General features: G+C 39.4%; 1 protein-coding gene across 2 annotated transcripts; it reads right to left on the bottom strand.

Moving 5' to 3' along the window:
- Window positions 1–405: 405 nt before the first annotated feature.
- On the bottom strand, window positions 406–6659 carry LOC105893901 (C1q and TNF related 7). 2 transcript variants are annotated; one of them, XM_031574780.1, is made up of 3 exons: window positions 6423–6659; window positions 2741–2980; window positions 406–1848 (listed from the first exon to the last, which is right to left on the bottom strand). In XM_031574780.1, the coding sequence occupies exons 2-3, from the start codon at window positions 2970–2972 to the stop codon at window positions 1220–1222; spliced, it is 861 nt and encodes a 286-aa protein (XP_031430640.1). In that variant the 5' UTR covers window positions 2973–2980; window positions 6423–6659; the 3' UTR covers window positions 406–1219. The 2 variants fall into 2 exon arrangements, with proteins under 2 accessions (XP_031430640.1, XP_012675822.2); XM_012820368.2 differs by lacking the exon at window positions 6423–6659 and having other exon boundaries at window positions 2741–3047.
- Window positions 6660–16241: the final 9582 nt, after the last annotated feature.

Genomic DNA, 16241 nt, shown 5'->3' with positions numbered 1-16241 from the left:
GAGATGTGAAAAGTTATTACAAGTTTTCTCAGAAAAGTTTTTAAAACGAATCAAATAATTTTCTCTTACATATGTTGGCCAATTGCAATTCAGTTGCAGAGGGAAAAGCACATAATAGGGTTGCTCAATGAAGAACGTGTAATGTACCTCAAGCTTGCCAGAAAACAGAATTCTTTGGCAGACTCCTGTTTTCCCACTAGAAGAGATCCAAACAGCCGCTGAGAGTTGAGAGCAATGAAATCCAGAAAGTGTTCCCTGTTCTGCCCCAACTTCCTATCTCTCAATTTGACTCATGCATGGACAGCACACAGAAACATTCACAGAGCAGCCAGGCAAGCATGCATACACAAACACACACACACACACACACAAACTTGCACAGTGATCTTGGCAAAGTTTTCCCCTGTTTTTATTCATTTTCATTCGATAATGAATGCATTGCATACAGTTGATTAGCCATGATTTCCCATTTGGTTCCCAAAATATGTCAAATAAATCTTTTCATGATCACCCTCTGATCCCCAAAAAAGATAATTCTTTTAAACCTTCACAATGTAACAGATTCACTCTGTGAGTGTGTGTGTGTTTGTTTACCATCATAAAGCTTAGTCATCAACTGCAAATGTCCTTCAGCATGGGCTTTCAATATTTCAGGGTTCCATTAAACAGACTCCACGCTCCAGAGTCTTGGCTTCCAGATAGTCCCCTTGTAATACAATTTACCCAGAATGTCCCATAAAAAGAGAAAGATTTTGAAATATTCTGGCATTCGGTATCAGTGATGGAACACAGTGGCAACTATGAGATCAGGAGCTATCTTTTTATCTCCATAAAAATGGTAATGAAACCAGTTAAATGAAAGCTAGATAGAAAGACGGAGAGAGAGATAAATTCACCTTTATGTAGAAATATACATTTGTGTTTACAATTTTACAATTTATAATTGCAGTACAACTGGACTATATTTGACAGATTTATAATTGGTAATGTCTATCAGCAACATACACACAAGATAAAATAAATAATCTTAATATACAATATAAAAATTCCAGTCTCTGCCATGAATAATATGGTATATCAAACGAATACAGTCATTATGTATCAGTACGATCACAATAAATAATTCTTTACGTGAAACATAGGATGGTTTTGAGATTATATTTTCAATTTTACAATACACAGTTTTGCTCTCCAACTGCAGTTCAGTGTGAGGTGAGAGCTATGAGTAATCCTCTGCCAAAGTGTCCAAGTAGTTTGTGTCAGCGTAGAGCAGAAACCCAGAGAAGAGGCTATCTGACCAGCCAGGATCAGAGAACAACCCATTCTGGTCTTTGTAAAAGATCTCCAACCACACCTCATCCTCTGGATTGAGGTACATCACGGTGGAACCCGAGGCCACGTCATGATTTCCCGTGTTTGCGTCGAAGGTCTTGATCCGATATTCACCATTCTGCACTAGACCAATTGCCAAGTGCTTGTCGGCCAGTGTAATGTCATAGGAAAAATAATAGACGCCCGGGTAAGCACAGGTGAATTTGCCTGTCTGTGGGTTGTAGTGCCCACCCTCATTGAAGAGGACCTTGTTGAATTTGATGGGTACATTCTCAGCAGGGAAACTGCTGGTGATGCCCACGGAGAAGGCCGATTTGGGCACCAGGCTTCCACACTTGCAGATGCCTGCTGTGCCCGGTGGGCCCCTTCGGCCTTTGTCCCCTTTTCCGCCTATAGGCCCAGACCGGCCTCCAGGACCTGGGTCCCCGCCATCACCACCTGGGCCCCTCTTTCCCTGGGGACCCCGTTCTCCGCGTAACCCCAGTTTACCAGTAGGGCCAACTCTTCCTTTTGTCCCTGGAACATGCAAGAAAAAAAGGCATGGACTCCTTGGTACTTTGGTAGAATTAATGTGTGTATTACTTGATAGTCTACTTTCTCTAAATTATTATTGAGTTTGCGTATTAAGAAATATATATGCTGACTATATATATATATATATATATGTAAGAAATATATATGTTGAATATGTATGCTGAATCAAAAGTTCTAAGTTCATTCATTATGGGGAGTATTTTTCTATTGCATAAGCTCTTCATCCAAAAACAAATCATGACATCCTCATACCAGACATGAGGTCATATTATTGTTTCCACCAACGGCAGGTTCTCGCATGTTTGGACCATGGAAGGAATGAATAGAATATTTGTGTGTGTGTGGGTGTGGGTGTGTGTGTGAGTGAGTGAATGTGTGTGAATGTGTGTTTGTGTACCTGAATCAAGTGTTCGGCAACAAAGAAAACAAAGGAATGAGGTCATTTAGGATGATATACCCAATGTCTGATGCTAAATGGAAAGAATTCATGAGGATTAATGTTTGGTATTTTATGAAGCACAGCGGGTCTAAATCCTCACATATGCCAGTAAAAACATTGGCTGAGATACAAATATAAAAGATTTCCAAAAAACAAGTAACTTATAACCTGTAACTTGTCAGTTATGAGGTTATTCAGCAATCAGGTGAATAACAGATATACCAGTGCATAATATTAACTTCATCGTCGCCAGTAGAGACTACATCTGATCTTTCAGTATAGCATTTACTACAGTAAACCAGCTGGGTACTCCTGTACACAACACTGGCACTGAATCTTGAGTTGGACCAACTTGTGCAGTGTGAATGTCTGTACAAATCCAGAAACCAAAATGACATAGGAATGTGCATGGATGCATGGTTGAGGGTGTCATACCTACTTCCCCCTTCTGTCCCTTCTCTCCCCGCCTGCCATCCCTGCCATCTCTGCCTGGGATCCCAGTGAAGCCATCGTCCCCGGGTGGGCCCGGGGGGCCAAGTTTACCTGGGGCCCCAGGTAAGCCAGGAACGCTGCAGATTAAACGGGGATTGGCCACTTTCGGTTTGGTATCCAGCAGCTGCCCAATCACGCACTGAAATATACAGACCACTCCCACAAGAACCCACATCCTCAGGCCTGCAACAGGAAGTGAGAGGAAAGTCACACGAGGCTCCATCCATAGGAGAGGTATTGTAATAAGCAAGTCACACTTTTATACAAAACAGCTGTAGGACTTATGTGGTGGCAGCATAGTCTCCAAGTCAGTATGGTAAGCTACCTGGACTTTAAAGCAGGGTTATAAGAAGGGTCATATCATGCATCCTTCATAGGCTATAAAGGGTGTTATGATTCCCATTGAATTCCAGTTTGAATTCTACTTTATCTCTTGACTGACAAATGTTTTATCTGTTGTGTCTTTTTTTGTTGTACTTTGCAAACTTGTTCAAGATGCGAGAAACAAACAAAGTTATGGTTGGATTGGAAGGTCTAGACCGTCAGCTTGGCAGATATTTGTGAGAATAGCTGTGGAGCCAAGAGAACATCCCATTGCTGGCCAGCACACAAAGATAAGAACTGTATCAGAAACGGCATGTCTGCTTGCTTCTGGATATTTCAAAATACTGGGGAAAAGAGGGCGAAAGGTAAACGTTATTGCAGCTTTCTCATTGTTTTAGCCACTTTGCTGCTGCATTGAAGTTGTTCATCCATACATGGTAATGCTCTTCATGTAATTCTAATACATTTTCCAAACTCTCCAGGAGTAGGCTGATTTAAGGTCTTCAAAAGAAGCTAAGTTCAGTGTTTAAAAAAAAAAAACACCCTTTATCCTGAGCAAGAGAAGGAAAACATCTTTATAAAATGTGAAACCCAGACTTTGAGCTTCTCAGGACATCCCAGCCTTCATAAACAAGATGCGTCAGTCGTGCCGAAAAGACAGAGACGGGGTGCTCGTAAAACACCATGTGGCTCAGAGAGAGAGACACATTGTCAGAGGAATCATTTGGGATTACGTCTCCCACCCCCAAAGCTTGCCAAAGGCTTTCAGTGAGAAGGACAGATGGAGGAGCAGAACTAACCATTGGAGATGTGTTTTGCACAACACAAGCCCAGACACACAAGCAATTAACAGTCTTTAAACTACAATAACTCAACCCTCCAATCCCTCTTCCACTGCAGTCCTCTTGCAATAGTCTCTAAACTGCAATAACTTACTCTCCCAGTCTACAAGAACATGGATTCCCTCTGTCTTGTATCTGTTTTAGTTTTAATTCATGTTTCTTGACATGAGCTCTCCCTCTCCCCACATGCTGACCTCTGTGTTAATGTGCGTTCTATGAGCACAGGTCCAGGGAGAGCAGTCACTGAGCCGTGCAGCCTGCCTTCTAATACATTCCTCGGTCATGATGTAACAGCCAAATAATTGTGTCGGAGAGGAAATCGGTCGTGAGATCTGCCTCTACAGATCCAGGGGCTCAAACATAGAAACATGTGTACATCAAGTCACACATACACAAGTGTGTACACTCACACACAGACACACACACACACACACACGCACACACACACATAAACACACCATCTTTGCACTCCCTCTCTCTCTCTCACACACACACACTCACACTTACACTCACACACACCGGACCTTTAACAGTCTGGTTCAAATGGCGCTGTAAGGTGACCTCATGAACAATCAAATCTAGAGTGACATCTCCCGATGAGCAAATTACGGCCTAAAGATTTCACTATAATGTTACACCCATACATTAACCAAATGAATTCCACAAGATCTGCCCTGTTAAACAATGGTTATGACGAACAAATTGTGAAAGGACATTTTCTTTTTTTAAATGGTACAAGTGTATACTCATAATAAGTAAATGCTATTTCTATAGATGATCATATGGAGAATACAGAAATGGGTGTCGGTGACTATTTGGACCAATAAAAGAACTCTAATGATAAACTTAAAACAGGCAGTGATGGCAGTTTTGAGGAAGTTGACTGCTAGTTTTATAAATGTTATAGTTATAGTCTGGGTATTTAGCAGGTACCTATGTCCAAAGCAACTTATTTGTTACATATATATGTATGTTTGGACACCCTGCTGAAAAAATGGAAAGAGAAATTTGAAGCTTTGATTATTCATTTCACAAAAGTTTTTACAAACCAGAACCAGAAGAAACTAATTCTGCTCTGTATTTTCTGTGTCTAACATGTACAACACAATGGCGGCTCTTGCTTTTTTTGAAATCCTGGAGGAATCATGTCAGATTCAGTGCGTAGGTTGAAGCGGCCCCAAAGTGAGAAACTGAGACAAAGAGTAGGGCAGGGTTTGGGGTTTCTGGGTATCTTCTGTCTTCGATCTTCTGGATGTATCTCTCTGTGCATATTCAGTTTCCATGACTACACAGAAATGTTTTGAGGAGTAGAGTGGGGATGATGTTGCAGATGCTGTCTAAACAGATGTTTTTTGGAGTGACAATAGACTGCACATACACAGGCATGGATGTACGTATGCGCACGCATGCGCGCACACACACACACACACACACACACACACACACACACACACACACACACACACACACACACACACACACAAACACACACACACACACAATTAATAGGTTGCATCTGTTTAAGATCTGTTCACGAGGAACACATGTTCGTGATGTAAAGATTGTAGAGTAAACAATAATAAACTGTATTCGGACCATTTCATCTAATTTCGCAGAGTGACTTTCAGTTTATATTGTTTGTAGGATGCTCACACATACACAGAGACACACTCACTCACTCACACACACACACACACACACACACACACACACACACACACACACACACACACACACACACACACACACACACACACACACACACACACACACACACACACACACACACACACACAAATGCCCTGTACATATTTTGGAATATTTCCATTATATGACTGACAATTAACGAGAGCATTCACCTAACTAGTCAAACTACTACTTCTAAAATGTGATAACATGGGCTGTATACATGTTACCCTTAAATAAATAAATCCAATAATAAAATAATTTATGACGAATGTATCACTCTTTAAAAGGAGATTAAAGTAAATGTATGTAGAGTAACATAGATGTGCGTGGTTCATGCCTTAGCAATACAGCTTTTGTTAGGGTGACATCATTTTCACACTGACATCACTTCAACACAGGGGAATGAGAATATTGTTATTATTCTAATCAATCAAATGTTACATTTGATTAATAGTTCTAGAACTTACACAATGTGCTCTCATGATTTGCAGGAGCTACAAAGCACAGTATATATACTGTATATATTGTGAGTGATTGGCTTGGCTGTAGTGCCCTGGCTATAGTATGATAATGAAATCCTTTGAATGTTTTCTTGAGGCTTTGTTAAATACACAGGTAAACTAGGCAACTTTTAAAAACCTATTGTAAAGACTGTTTTATCGGAAAAAAATAGTACCTTAACCTTTAATCCTACAAACTGTTTTGTCACTGCATCTCCACGTCAGATGCAAGCATATTTGAAACCATTTCAGAGAATCTGTCCATCTTACCTTGTTAAAGGTTTGTTGTCCACAGCTACTGATGATGCTGTTGTTGTCTTGTTTGTTTTGATGTCTGTTTTCAGTGTTGTGACTCGTCATTTCCATGGCAATAAACTAAATGAGTCCTTTTGCATGTCCTGCTCAGTGCATTAGTCCCTCTCTCCCACTGCCTGCCTCTGCGCTCTGAACATCTGTGCTTGTCTGTATGTGAACGCAGATCTGCCAGTGCACTATGTGGGTGTGTGTGTGTGTGTGTGTGTGTGCTCGAGTATGTGTGCGTGGGGCTGCCTGTTCCGTGTTGTAAAGTCACCCACCCTAGAGCCTCCTCGGCCACCACCCCACTCTCACTCTTTCAGTTCCCTCTCTCTCCCTCCCTCCTTCATCCTCCCCATGCTCTCCCTCCCTTCTCCCTGCTGCCCATCCCCATGCAGGCAATGTGAGGCAGACTAAATGCTACCACATATGCCGTTTGCATGCTTCTGAACTATGCACATAGTCTCATTTTTTAACCATGCACAATGTAGATACCCTATGCTGCATTCTGAACCACATAAGAAAGTATTTCAATTAGAATTGAGCTGATAAGATCTGTCTATTTGTTCATATTGCAACAAATCATTTCAATGATTCACTTGAATTAGTGATCTTAACATCAGTCCTCATGTTTTGCCCATGATAGGAGCTCTATGCCAGCTTTTTATGCCTGCACCATGGGCTTTTTCCAGGACAGCAGGGAGACGTCCCTTAACCACAAGAGAAAGCCTCCCATGGGTGTGGTTTTTTATCTCGGGTCCGATGCTCCAGAGATCCACCATTGCATGTGGACCCAAGTAGACTGACCCTTAATTACACTGCTTAAAATCTTTTTTCATTTATATTTGTGGCAACATAATGTTTATAGACACTGTTTTAGTAGTAGTATTTGAAAGTACGACATGTAAGTAAACTTTGGAAAGCTTTATCTTTGCTGCACTCTAGTGGCTATTTAGAAAAATGCTACAGATTAGGTTCATGCATGAACAGTTCTCATCCCGTTAGCAGAAAATATGCACTTTGAGGTCTAACGGCCACTCCACTCTACCACACTCCTATTTTGTCACATGCACTTTTATGTGGATTGTCTGTTTAAATTGTATTTTGTAAAACTGCAAGTCAGCACATCAGCAAACTGATCATTGGTAAGACCCATGTTTGGCTACTGCCAATATGTCGAATTGCTCAAAACACAGATTACTTGTCGCATGTTATACCTTGGTAACTCTGTAATCTATACACTGAGTCAGTCACATCCAGAGATACAACCTATGTCCATGTCTGGACAGAGGACTGTGTATTGAAAATAAATTGATAAACATGAAACGAGTTTTAAAATAGTATTAGAAATTCATTTATTGATTTCTGCATGTACTGTTATTCTGCAGTTTTGTGGTGCCCTAGGGCCTAGAGGATCTCCTCCAGAAAGAGAATCTTCTCCTCGGCCTGGTCTCTCTCTCCTCCGCCAGAGCTGCACGATCCTCTTCTTCTTTGGCTTTCTTCTGTTCCTTTGCTTTCTTTTTCTCCAGTTTTTCGGCCTCCTTTTTGTCCTTAGCCTGCTGTTTCTTAATTTGTATCCACTCAGCCTTGTTATCTTTCTTAAAATTTTCCTCCAACTTCTTGGTCTTTATCGCTGCAGCTGCCCTGAGTTTCTCTTCCTTATCTGCTTTTTCAGCCATGAGACGTTTCATCTTCTGCTCACATTTTTGGTCAATCTTAACCCGCAGTTTCTGGTTCTGCTGAATGATCTGCTCAATGTCTTTGTGGCAGCAGAAGGTCTAAGAACAATAAAAGGTCCAGACATTATAGTTTAATGATTATAATACTTAATACAAGCAGTTTAATTATAGCTTTTTCTTGGCAACTGTGTAATAAGGTACCTGGAAACTATCGTTAAGGCAAGGCTTGTTGTTCTGGAGCTCCATCCATTCATCCCTCAGCATCCAGGTTCTGAGAACCAGAGGGATACCCTCTGCGCTACCGGTCTCTTTGGTAGAGGCGTTCGACTCCTGAGGACCACAAACACAGCACTTTGTTAGTGTTCCTGCATGTTGTGTGGGATAAAAAGGAAATGTCTTTAGAGGATCTCCTTCTAGTAAGGGTGTCATGTGTAAGGAAAAGTGCCATTTCTTACCATCCACTTGCCAGCCTGATGCTTAAACTCCTTCAGCAGTTTTTGCTTAACGAATGCTGCGGACAGTGCTTGTGTTAGGGCGACGTTCTCACTCTCCTCGGTCCACTTGTTCAAGTTTGCAGCGTCGATAATGAATTGGTCTGTCTCTTTTGACCTCCTCTTATTGTAGTCATCATCTTCCTTGAGCTCTTGAAGAAACCGCAGTGTCCTGTTCTCCTTCTCCAGGGCATACCTTCTGTCTCTCTCCTTCTCTCTCTCGTCTGTCACTCTCTCTACTTCGCGCTTCATTATTGAGAAGGAGTCACGGCACTTCTCCTGCTCTTCTTTTCTAAACGTTTCTGAAGATGCTTCCAGTCTTTGTGTCTCTTTCGGCCTCTCTTCTCTCTCAGACAGTGTGGTAGCCTCCAGCGCCATGAAGTCCTGCAGCATCTGCTCCTTGGTAATCCTCATGGCATGCTCTTTCAGCTGGGTCTCCTCAGCCATGTCAGCAAATACCTGCTCCAGCTCCTGTGCCAAGGTCTCGCTCATGGCTAACCTCAAAGCCTCACTGAGCCGATTCATTATGGAAATCCTGATAAAATTTTAAAGTAAATTGTATTATCTTATTTGGTAATTTAAAGTATTTTGTTCATGGCCATCTCATGGCATGGGTATTTATTTTATTTAGTCCTAAAATACCATCCCTGAGCTGCTGCTACAATTAACCACCCTTATTTTTTAAGTTCAGTTACAGACAACGTATGGAAATGAGTAATTTGACAATTCCTCAAATTGTACTTGTATAATACTTAATTGAGTCTTAATAGGTATTTAACGTGGTCTACCTCGAAAGATTATGTAGTCACTCGTAGCGTAGTCCTGATGATATGTTGTACTGATCCGATGTGCTTCCGTTCCGTCGTGAGTATGTGCTCAAATGATGATTAATGTCTAACCTGTTTGTTAAATCGAACGTGATGGAAACAGAAAATGACGCGACAATAACCCTTATGCACTCTAGCTATTATTACATCATTCTGACGTGCGGGTTTACATAGCCTAATTGCCAAACGGCTCGTGTGGTATAGGGTCAGGTATTGAGCAAACGCTTTTATTCAAAACGACGTACAGACAACTTGCAGCGATAACTCACCATGGTGCTGCTGAATACAATCGAGTAAAAAAACGACAAAAATATCTTTCGTGCTTGCAACAATATTTGAGAGCAACCTCATGCAGTAGTTTCAAATAGCTGCATTTACACGTATAGTGTTTATTTTTTTTCATTGTAGGCTTTTATTATTTTTATGATTTTAAATGTGGGGTTTAATGCAATCAACTTGAAGTCATTCTGCGTTTCCTGTCACTATATTGATATCCTGATCTGGTACATAAAAAATCCTGACGTTCATGTGCTCTGAGAGATAAGATAAGACAAGATAAGATAAACTTGTATTAATATTTTAATAACATACAAACTCAGGTGTAATAGCAGCAAGGTAATAGGAATAAAATAAAAAATAAGATAAGTACATCGCAGCTGGCGTATATTAGATAAAAGTTATTATGCAGGGTCAGTCCTCCAGGACAACCTCTTTATGTCCACAAAATCTGAGGCCAAGTTAAAGGCGTTTTAATAATGGATACAGGATATGTTTTTGAAAAAAAAAAATCACTCACCATGGTGCTTCATAATACATTTCAAGTCTTTTATTGTCAGATGCACAGAACAACACAGAGTCAGACTGGGCACTGAAATTCTTAAGACAAGACACCACACAACAACCTAACATAACATAACATAACATAAGTACTCGGAACATAAATTACACATATGATAAACATAATAAACCTACTAAATATACAAAATATATATGCAATACAATATGCTAAACATATAATACTCATATAATAACCTATACTTGATAAATAAATAAACCTATATTAAGACAAATCAAGTGTGGGAGTAACAGGTAGTGCAATATTACCGATAGTGCAAACAGCAGTTTGCAAGAACAAGAACATAACCATCATCATCAACAACAATAACAACAACAAAATTAAAAAAACATTAGACTTTGACAGTGAAGATCTTGATCATTAGACTTTGGTCGAAGATGTTCTTCATAAAATGAAAATCTATAGGGTAAGGCCATCCAAATCACATCTGTGATAGTTTAAAATACCTGACTCTAAATATTCTTTAACAGTCACAGGAAATGAAAGCAATGCTGATTTCATTAAGACAGGGCTACCTCTTCCCATAAGATGTTTAATGTGTATTGTATTTATTTACAGTTAATTTACTGTATACTACCATCAAATAATGCACAATGATGTTGTTGAACAGTCCTTATACTGTATCTTGTTAGTCCTTTTAGGGTTTTTAATGAAAGAACACATTTGTCGCCATTGTTCTTGCCCCAACTAAACTCTCTCTTGTGGCTGTTCTGAAGCTCTCTACCTCTTCTGGTTGATGATTGGCAAGAGACTTTGGGAGATTCAGCTCCACTTGTCCTACAGTGGAATACAGTGCAGACATTCAGTATGAATGGAAATTGTTCAAAATAACACAAATATGATGTGGTGAAAGATATGTATTTAAAGGCTGACGGTGCATAATGTGGATTTATATAAGGAATTTGGTGTATTTTTAAGATGTGAGTCTTAATGATTTGTGGAATAATAACTATGTAAGGGAAGGCATTTAAGGGAAGGTCTGTTTTGTGTGCTTTACCATTCACCACGTATCCAGGGATGTACAGAGCTCCACTGTGTCTGAGCCTGGTTTTGTACTTTCACTTTTCAAGCTGTACCTAGCTGAGTGTAACTAATGAAATATCTTGAATAAATACCATCATTCTTGAAGGCATCAGCATCAGGTAAAAACAGGATACATGCACACTTAGATAGGCTGTTCCATAAACACAATTTCAACAAAAAACATCCCTTTCCAGTTATTTAGATGTCATTACAGTATGTGACATAAAATCATAAAATGTTTTCCTCCCTGTGGTTGAAACACTACCTGTTCCATTACCCAGCAACTGTAGCTGTTCCTTATGTCTTATGTCAGACTCCATTGGCTTTGACATTCACCAGTATAACTGGCAACCCCTTCTGAGTCAAGTCAAGGGAAAGCACATTTAAAAACAACTCACGTTGACCAAACTAAGTGCTGTACAATCAGAGTAGGCATCACAATAAAATATAAAATCACATAAGCATCTATATACACAGCGCAAGTATGCAAATCATCAACTCAGATCAGGAGGATCCAAAAGCTAAAGAATAAAAGTGTGTTTTGAGCCTGGACTTGAAGAGTCAATAGAGGGGGCAAATCTAATTGAGACACACAGTACAGGGGCTGCAACAGCATAGGCAGCTGCATAAACAAGCATGGGTTCAGTGCCATCAGCAGACTACAGTGGTCACACCAGCTTTGGCTGCAGGGTTGGTTACAGAGATTGTCATTGCCAGTTCACAGGGATTCTCCTTAAGTAGACTATAGTGCCATTCTCCAATCTGTGGAAAACTTATACAATATAAGGCCCTCAAACAGATGCTATAGGAATGTATTGGTGTTGGTTTTTGAAAAACTGCTGGCAGCATAGCATGCCTTTCTGTTTGACCAAATGCCAATGGAGTGCTCCACCGAATGAGGATTCTTAAATTGAACGCGCGTTCTCGTGCACCTGGATTTGCATAAATACACGCCCCGCAAGCTCCTTATAAGGGCATGCAACCGTAGTAACGTGTGCAGTCAGAATCGACCGAAACCACGCGAAAGCAAGTCGAAAGCGAGTCATGTCAAAGCGGAAAGCGAGCACCGGTCGAGTAAATGCTTCTACGATCTAACTTCACCGGTGCAGATGTAGCAGTACTGCAGGATGTAGATGTGTCCATTCTATTCCACTAAACTTTCCATTCAGAAGCTTTTTATCATCCATTTCGCCGTATCGCGCTCACCATTCACTCAAACCGTAACGTTAGCCTACTACACAGTTTGCGAGGCCAAAAAGAATGTTAAACTAAAAAAAAAAAAAAACTCGCATAAATCTCGTGATAAAAAAATGAACGCCGTTAAAATGGGTTTGCGTTAACGCCGTTAATAACGCGTTAAACTGACAGCACTAGTAATAATACAAGTTGTCATGAACCATAACTGTTTGGGGATGTTCTCTCAACTAGATAGTTAGCTATCATACCTAGCGATAGCGTAGTTTGCTAGATAGATAGCTAGCTGCAAGCAGCTTCATTTACTTTGGAGCAGACATATGTGTGTTTTTTGATATATTCAGTTGGGAGTGGGGTCTCCCACACTGTTTAATCCACAGCCGGCACCTTTCCTCCTGTGTTTTGGGCTTTGGAAATGCGAAAAAAAACGACGTGTCCCTCTAATCTCTCAGCGTACTTTGTGTCAGATCTACAAGTCCCGTAGGCACACTGTTTCACCATGCTGCTCAGACCTCAAAGTTGTCGGACCTTCTTCTCTTAGTAGCGGTTAATACGGTATGATTGGACGAGGGCCGTTCTAGGGAGGAGTTTCGCGATCGGCCAATTGTAATGAATGAAATATAATGTAATGTTGGAGCGCCCTCTACAGGACGTAGTGCGTGCTGAAGAGCACGCGCAACTTTTACTTTGAATATAGAGAGAATATGTTGAGACTAGGAGAAAACGGTTTTAAAAATTCAACGTCTTTACTGACCCAATTCATTAAACCAAATTGAATTATTCGATGATATTTTAAAGTTAAAGTGTTTTACACGAGTTTGATAGAAAAGGTATAGTTGTACAGTATGAAAATACGCGATTTATGTTTTTGTGATTTGTGCTATTTGAGTGCTAACTTGTATCCTAGCCAGCTAGCTACACCGAGCTACAGCGGACCTGCTGGACAAAGATATTTGTTTGAAAACTTTGAAGATCGAAATGAAGATTGTCATTGTGGAATCATCTACAGTGAATATTGACTGACTGACTGACTAAATACTCCTTGAAAACAACAACGACAACTAGATGGCGAGCCTCCCACCGAACAACAGAAAAATACGGATGCCACACCACATCCAGTCCAACTGACTGAGAACTGTTTGATAGCTTGATAGCTGAAGTTCCACGGATACGTAAGACTTTACATGTTCTTTTTTATTTAAAGAAGACACGGAATGAACACACTGATACTTTGAACATATTTAATTGATGGAATATTTGAATGTATGTATTGTAAATGGGACATCGATTTTGTTAAGCTACTGTTGAACTGCTAGCCTGTACAATTGTGTTGGGTTATGTGAATTTGATTAAGTTAAGAACTAAGGTTAAGATTTGCTTGAGAATTTAAATTAGATAAAACTTTATTAGATAATTAAATTATTTATTTATTTATTAAATACTTAATATATATATATAATTTATATTAAAGATAACTACATTTAACTATTGTAAAGGAATAAAATAGAACAAATAAGAAGCAAATAAATGATAAAATAGAGCTAAATAAGAAGCAAATAGATTATAAGAGTTAAATAAGAAGCCAATAGGAATTCATAAAGAGTTTGAGTTGATTTAAGGTTTTGATATTGAGATATTTTGATGCATGTTTTTATTTTACATTTTCTAAATGTTGACAGACTTGAGCCTTGTATATATATGTAAATAATTATTTGTCACTAAAATCTGAAAGATATCAAACCCCGTTTCTTGTGATTGACTGCACACCTGAAAAGCATCTAGAATCTTCTGATGGCCCAGATCTCAGATTGTATGTAAACAAGTGTTACACAAGGATGTCTGTAGAGTTGATGTCAACGCATATCACCAACGATTTCTCACAAATTCAGCCCTTAACCCTTCTAACACAGAGCGGCCCCATGGGGCATCTTGTGTTTTTTGGAGGAATTGCATTTAAGAAAACTCTGGGCGATTTGCGACTGCTATTTTGCGTTCTGAACTTCTTCTGAATCCCAGATGAGAAAACTTTCATGGATGGCAAATTTGTTTCTAAAACAAGGGAGGTGGAATTCAGAAGAAATTCCTTCTTAAATTCTTCTTAACTGTGTTCGAGAATGCGGCCCATTGTCTTTTTTCAAACAATGTGGGTTTTATGTGGATCACTGTGCTTGTAATTTCTATGCTGTTAAGCACTTTGAGCTGCATTGTTTTGTATGAAAGGTGCTATACAAATAAAGTTTATTATTATTATTATTATTAATAATAATAATAATAATAAATGTATACTCATAACAACTAAATGCTATTTCTATAGATGATCACATGGAGAATACAGAAAGGGGTGTCAGTGACTATTTGGACCAATAAAATAACTCTAATGATAAACTTAAAACAGGCAGTGATGGCAGTTTTGAGGAAGTTGACTGCTAGTTTTATAAATGTTATAGTTATAGTCTGGGTATTTAGCAGGTACCTATGTCCAAAGCAACTTATTTGTTACATATATATGTATGTTTGGACACCCTGCTGAAAAAATGGAAAGAGAAATTTGAAGCTTTGATTATTCATTTCACAAAAGGTTTTACAAACCAGAACCAGAAGAAACTAATTCTGCTCTGTATTTTCTGTGTCTAACATGTACAACACAATGGCGGCTCTTGCTTTTTTTTTAAATCCTGGAGGAATCATGTCAGATTCAGTGCGTAGGTTGAAGCGGCCCCAAAGTGAGAAACTGAGACAAAGAGTAGGGCAGGGTTTGGGGTTTCTGGGTATCTTCTGTCTTCGATCTTCTGGATGTATCTCTCTGTGCATATTCAGTTTCCATGACTACACAGAAATGTTTTGAGGAGTAGAGTGGGGATGATGTTGCAGATGCTGTCTAAACAGATGTTTTTGGAGTGACAATAGACTGCACATACACAGGCATGGATGTACGTATGCGCACGCATGCGCACACACACACACACACAAACACACACACACAATTAATAGGTTGCATCTGTTTAAGATCTGTTCACGAGGAACACATGTTCGTGATTTAAAGATTGTAGAGTAAACAATAATAAACTGTATTCGGACCATTTCATCTAATTTCGCAGAGTGACTTTCAGTTTATATTGTTTGTAGGATGCTCACACATACACATAGACACACTCACTCACACACACACACACACACAAATGCCCTGTACATATTTTGGAATATTTCCATATATGACTGACAATTAACGAGAGCATTCACCTAACTAGTCAAACTACTACTTCTAAAATGTGATAACATGGGCTGTATACATGTTACCCTTAAATAAAGAAATCCAATAATAAAATCATTAATGACGAATGTATCACTCTTTAAAAGGAGATTAAAGTAAATGTATGTAGAGTAACATAGATGTGCGTGGTTCATGCCTTAGCAATACAGCTTTTGTTAGGGTGACATAATTTTCACACTGACATTACTTCAACACAGGGGAATGAGAATATTGTTATTATTCTAATCAATCAAATGCTACATTTGATTAATAGTTCTAGAAACTTACACAATGTGCTCTCATGATTTGCAGGAGCTACAAAGCACAGTATATATACTGTATATATTGTGAGTGATTGGCTTGGCTGTAGTGCCCTGGCTATGGTATGATAATGAAATCCTTTGAATGTTTTCTTGAGGCTTTGTTAAATACACAGGTAAACTAGGCAACTTTTAAAAACCTATTGTAAAGACTG

This window comes from Clupea harengus, chromosome 10, assembly GCF_900700415.2.
Source record: "Clupea harengus chromosome 10, Ch_v2.0.2, whole genome shotgun sequence".
Lineage (NCBI taxonomy): Eukaryota > Metazoa > Chordata > Actinopteri > Clupeiformes > Clupeidae > Clupea > Clupea harengus.
Note: the sequence above shows the minus strand (reverse complement) of the source record. Positions and strands in the feature narration are given on the sequence as shown.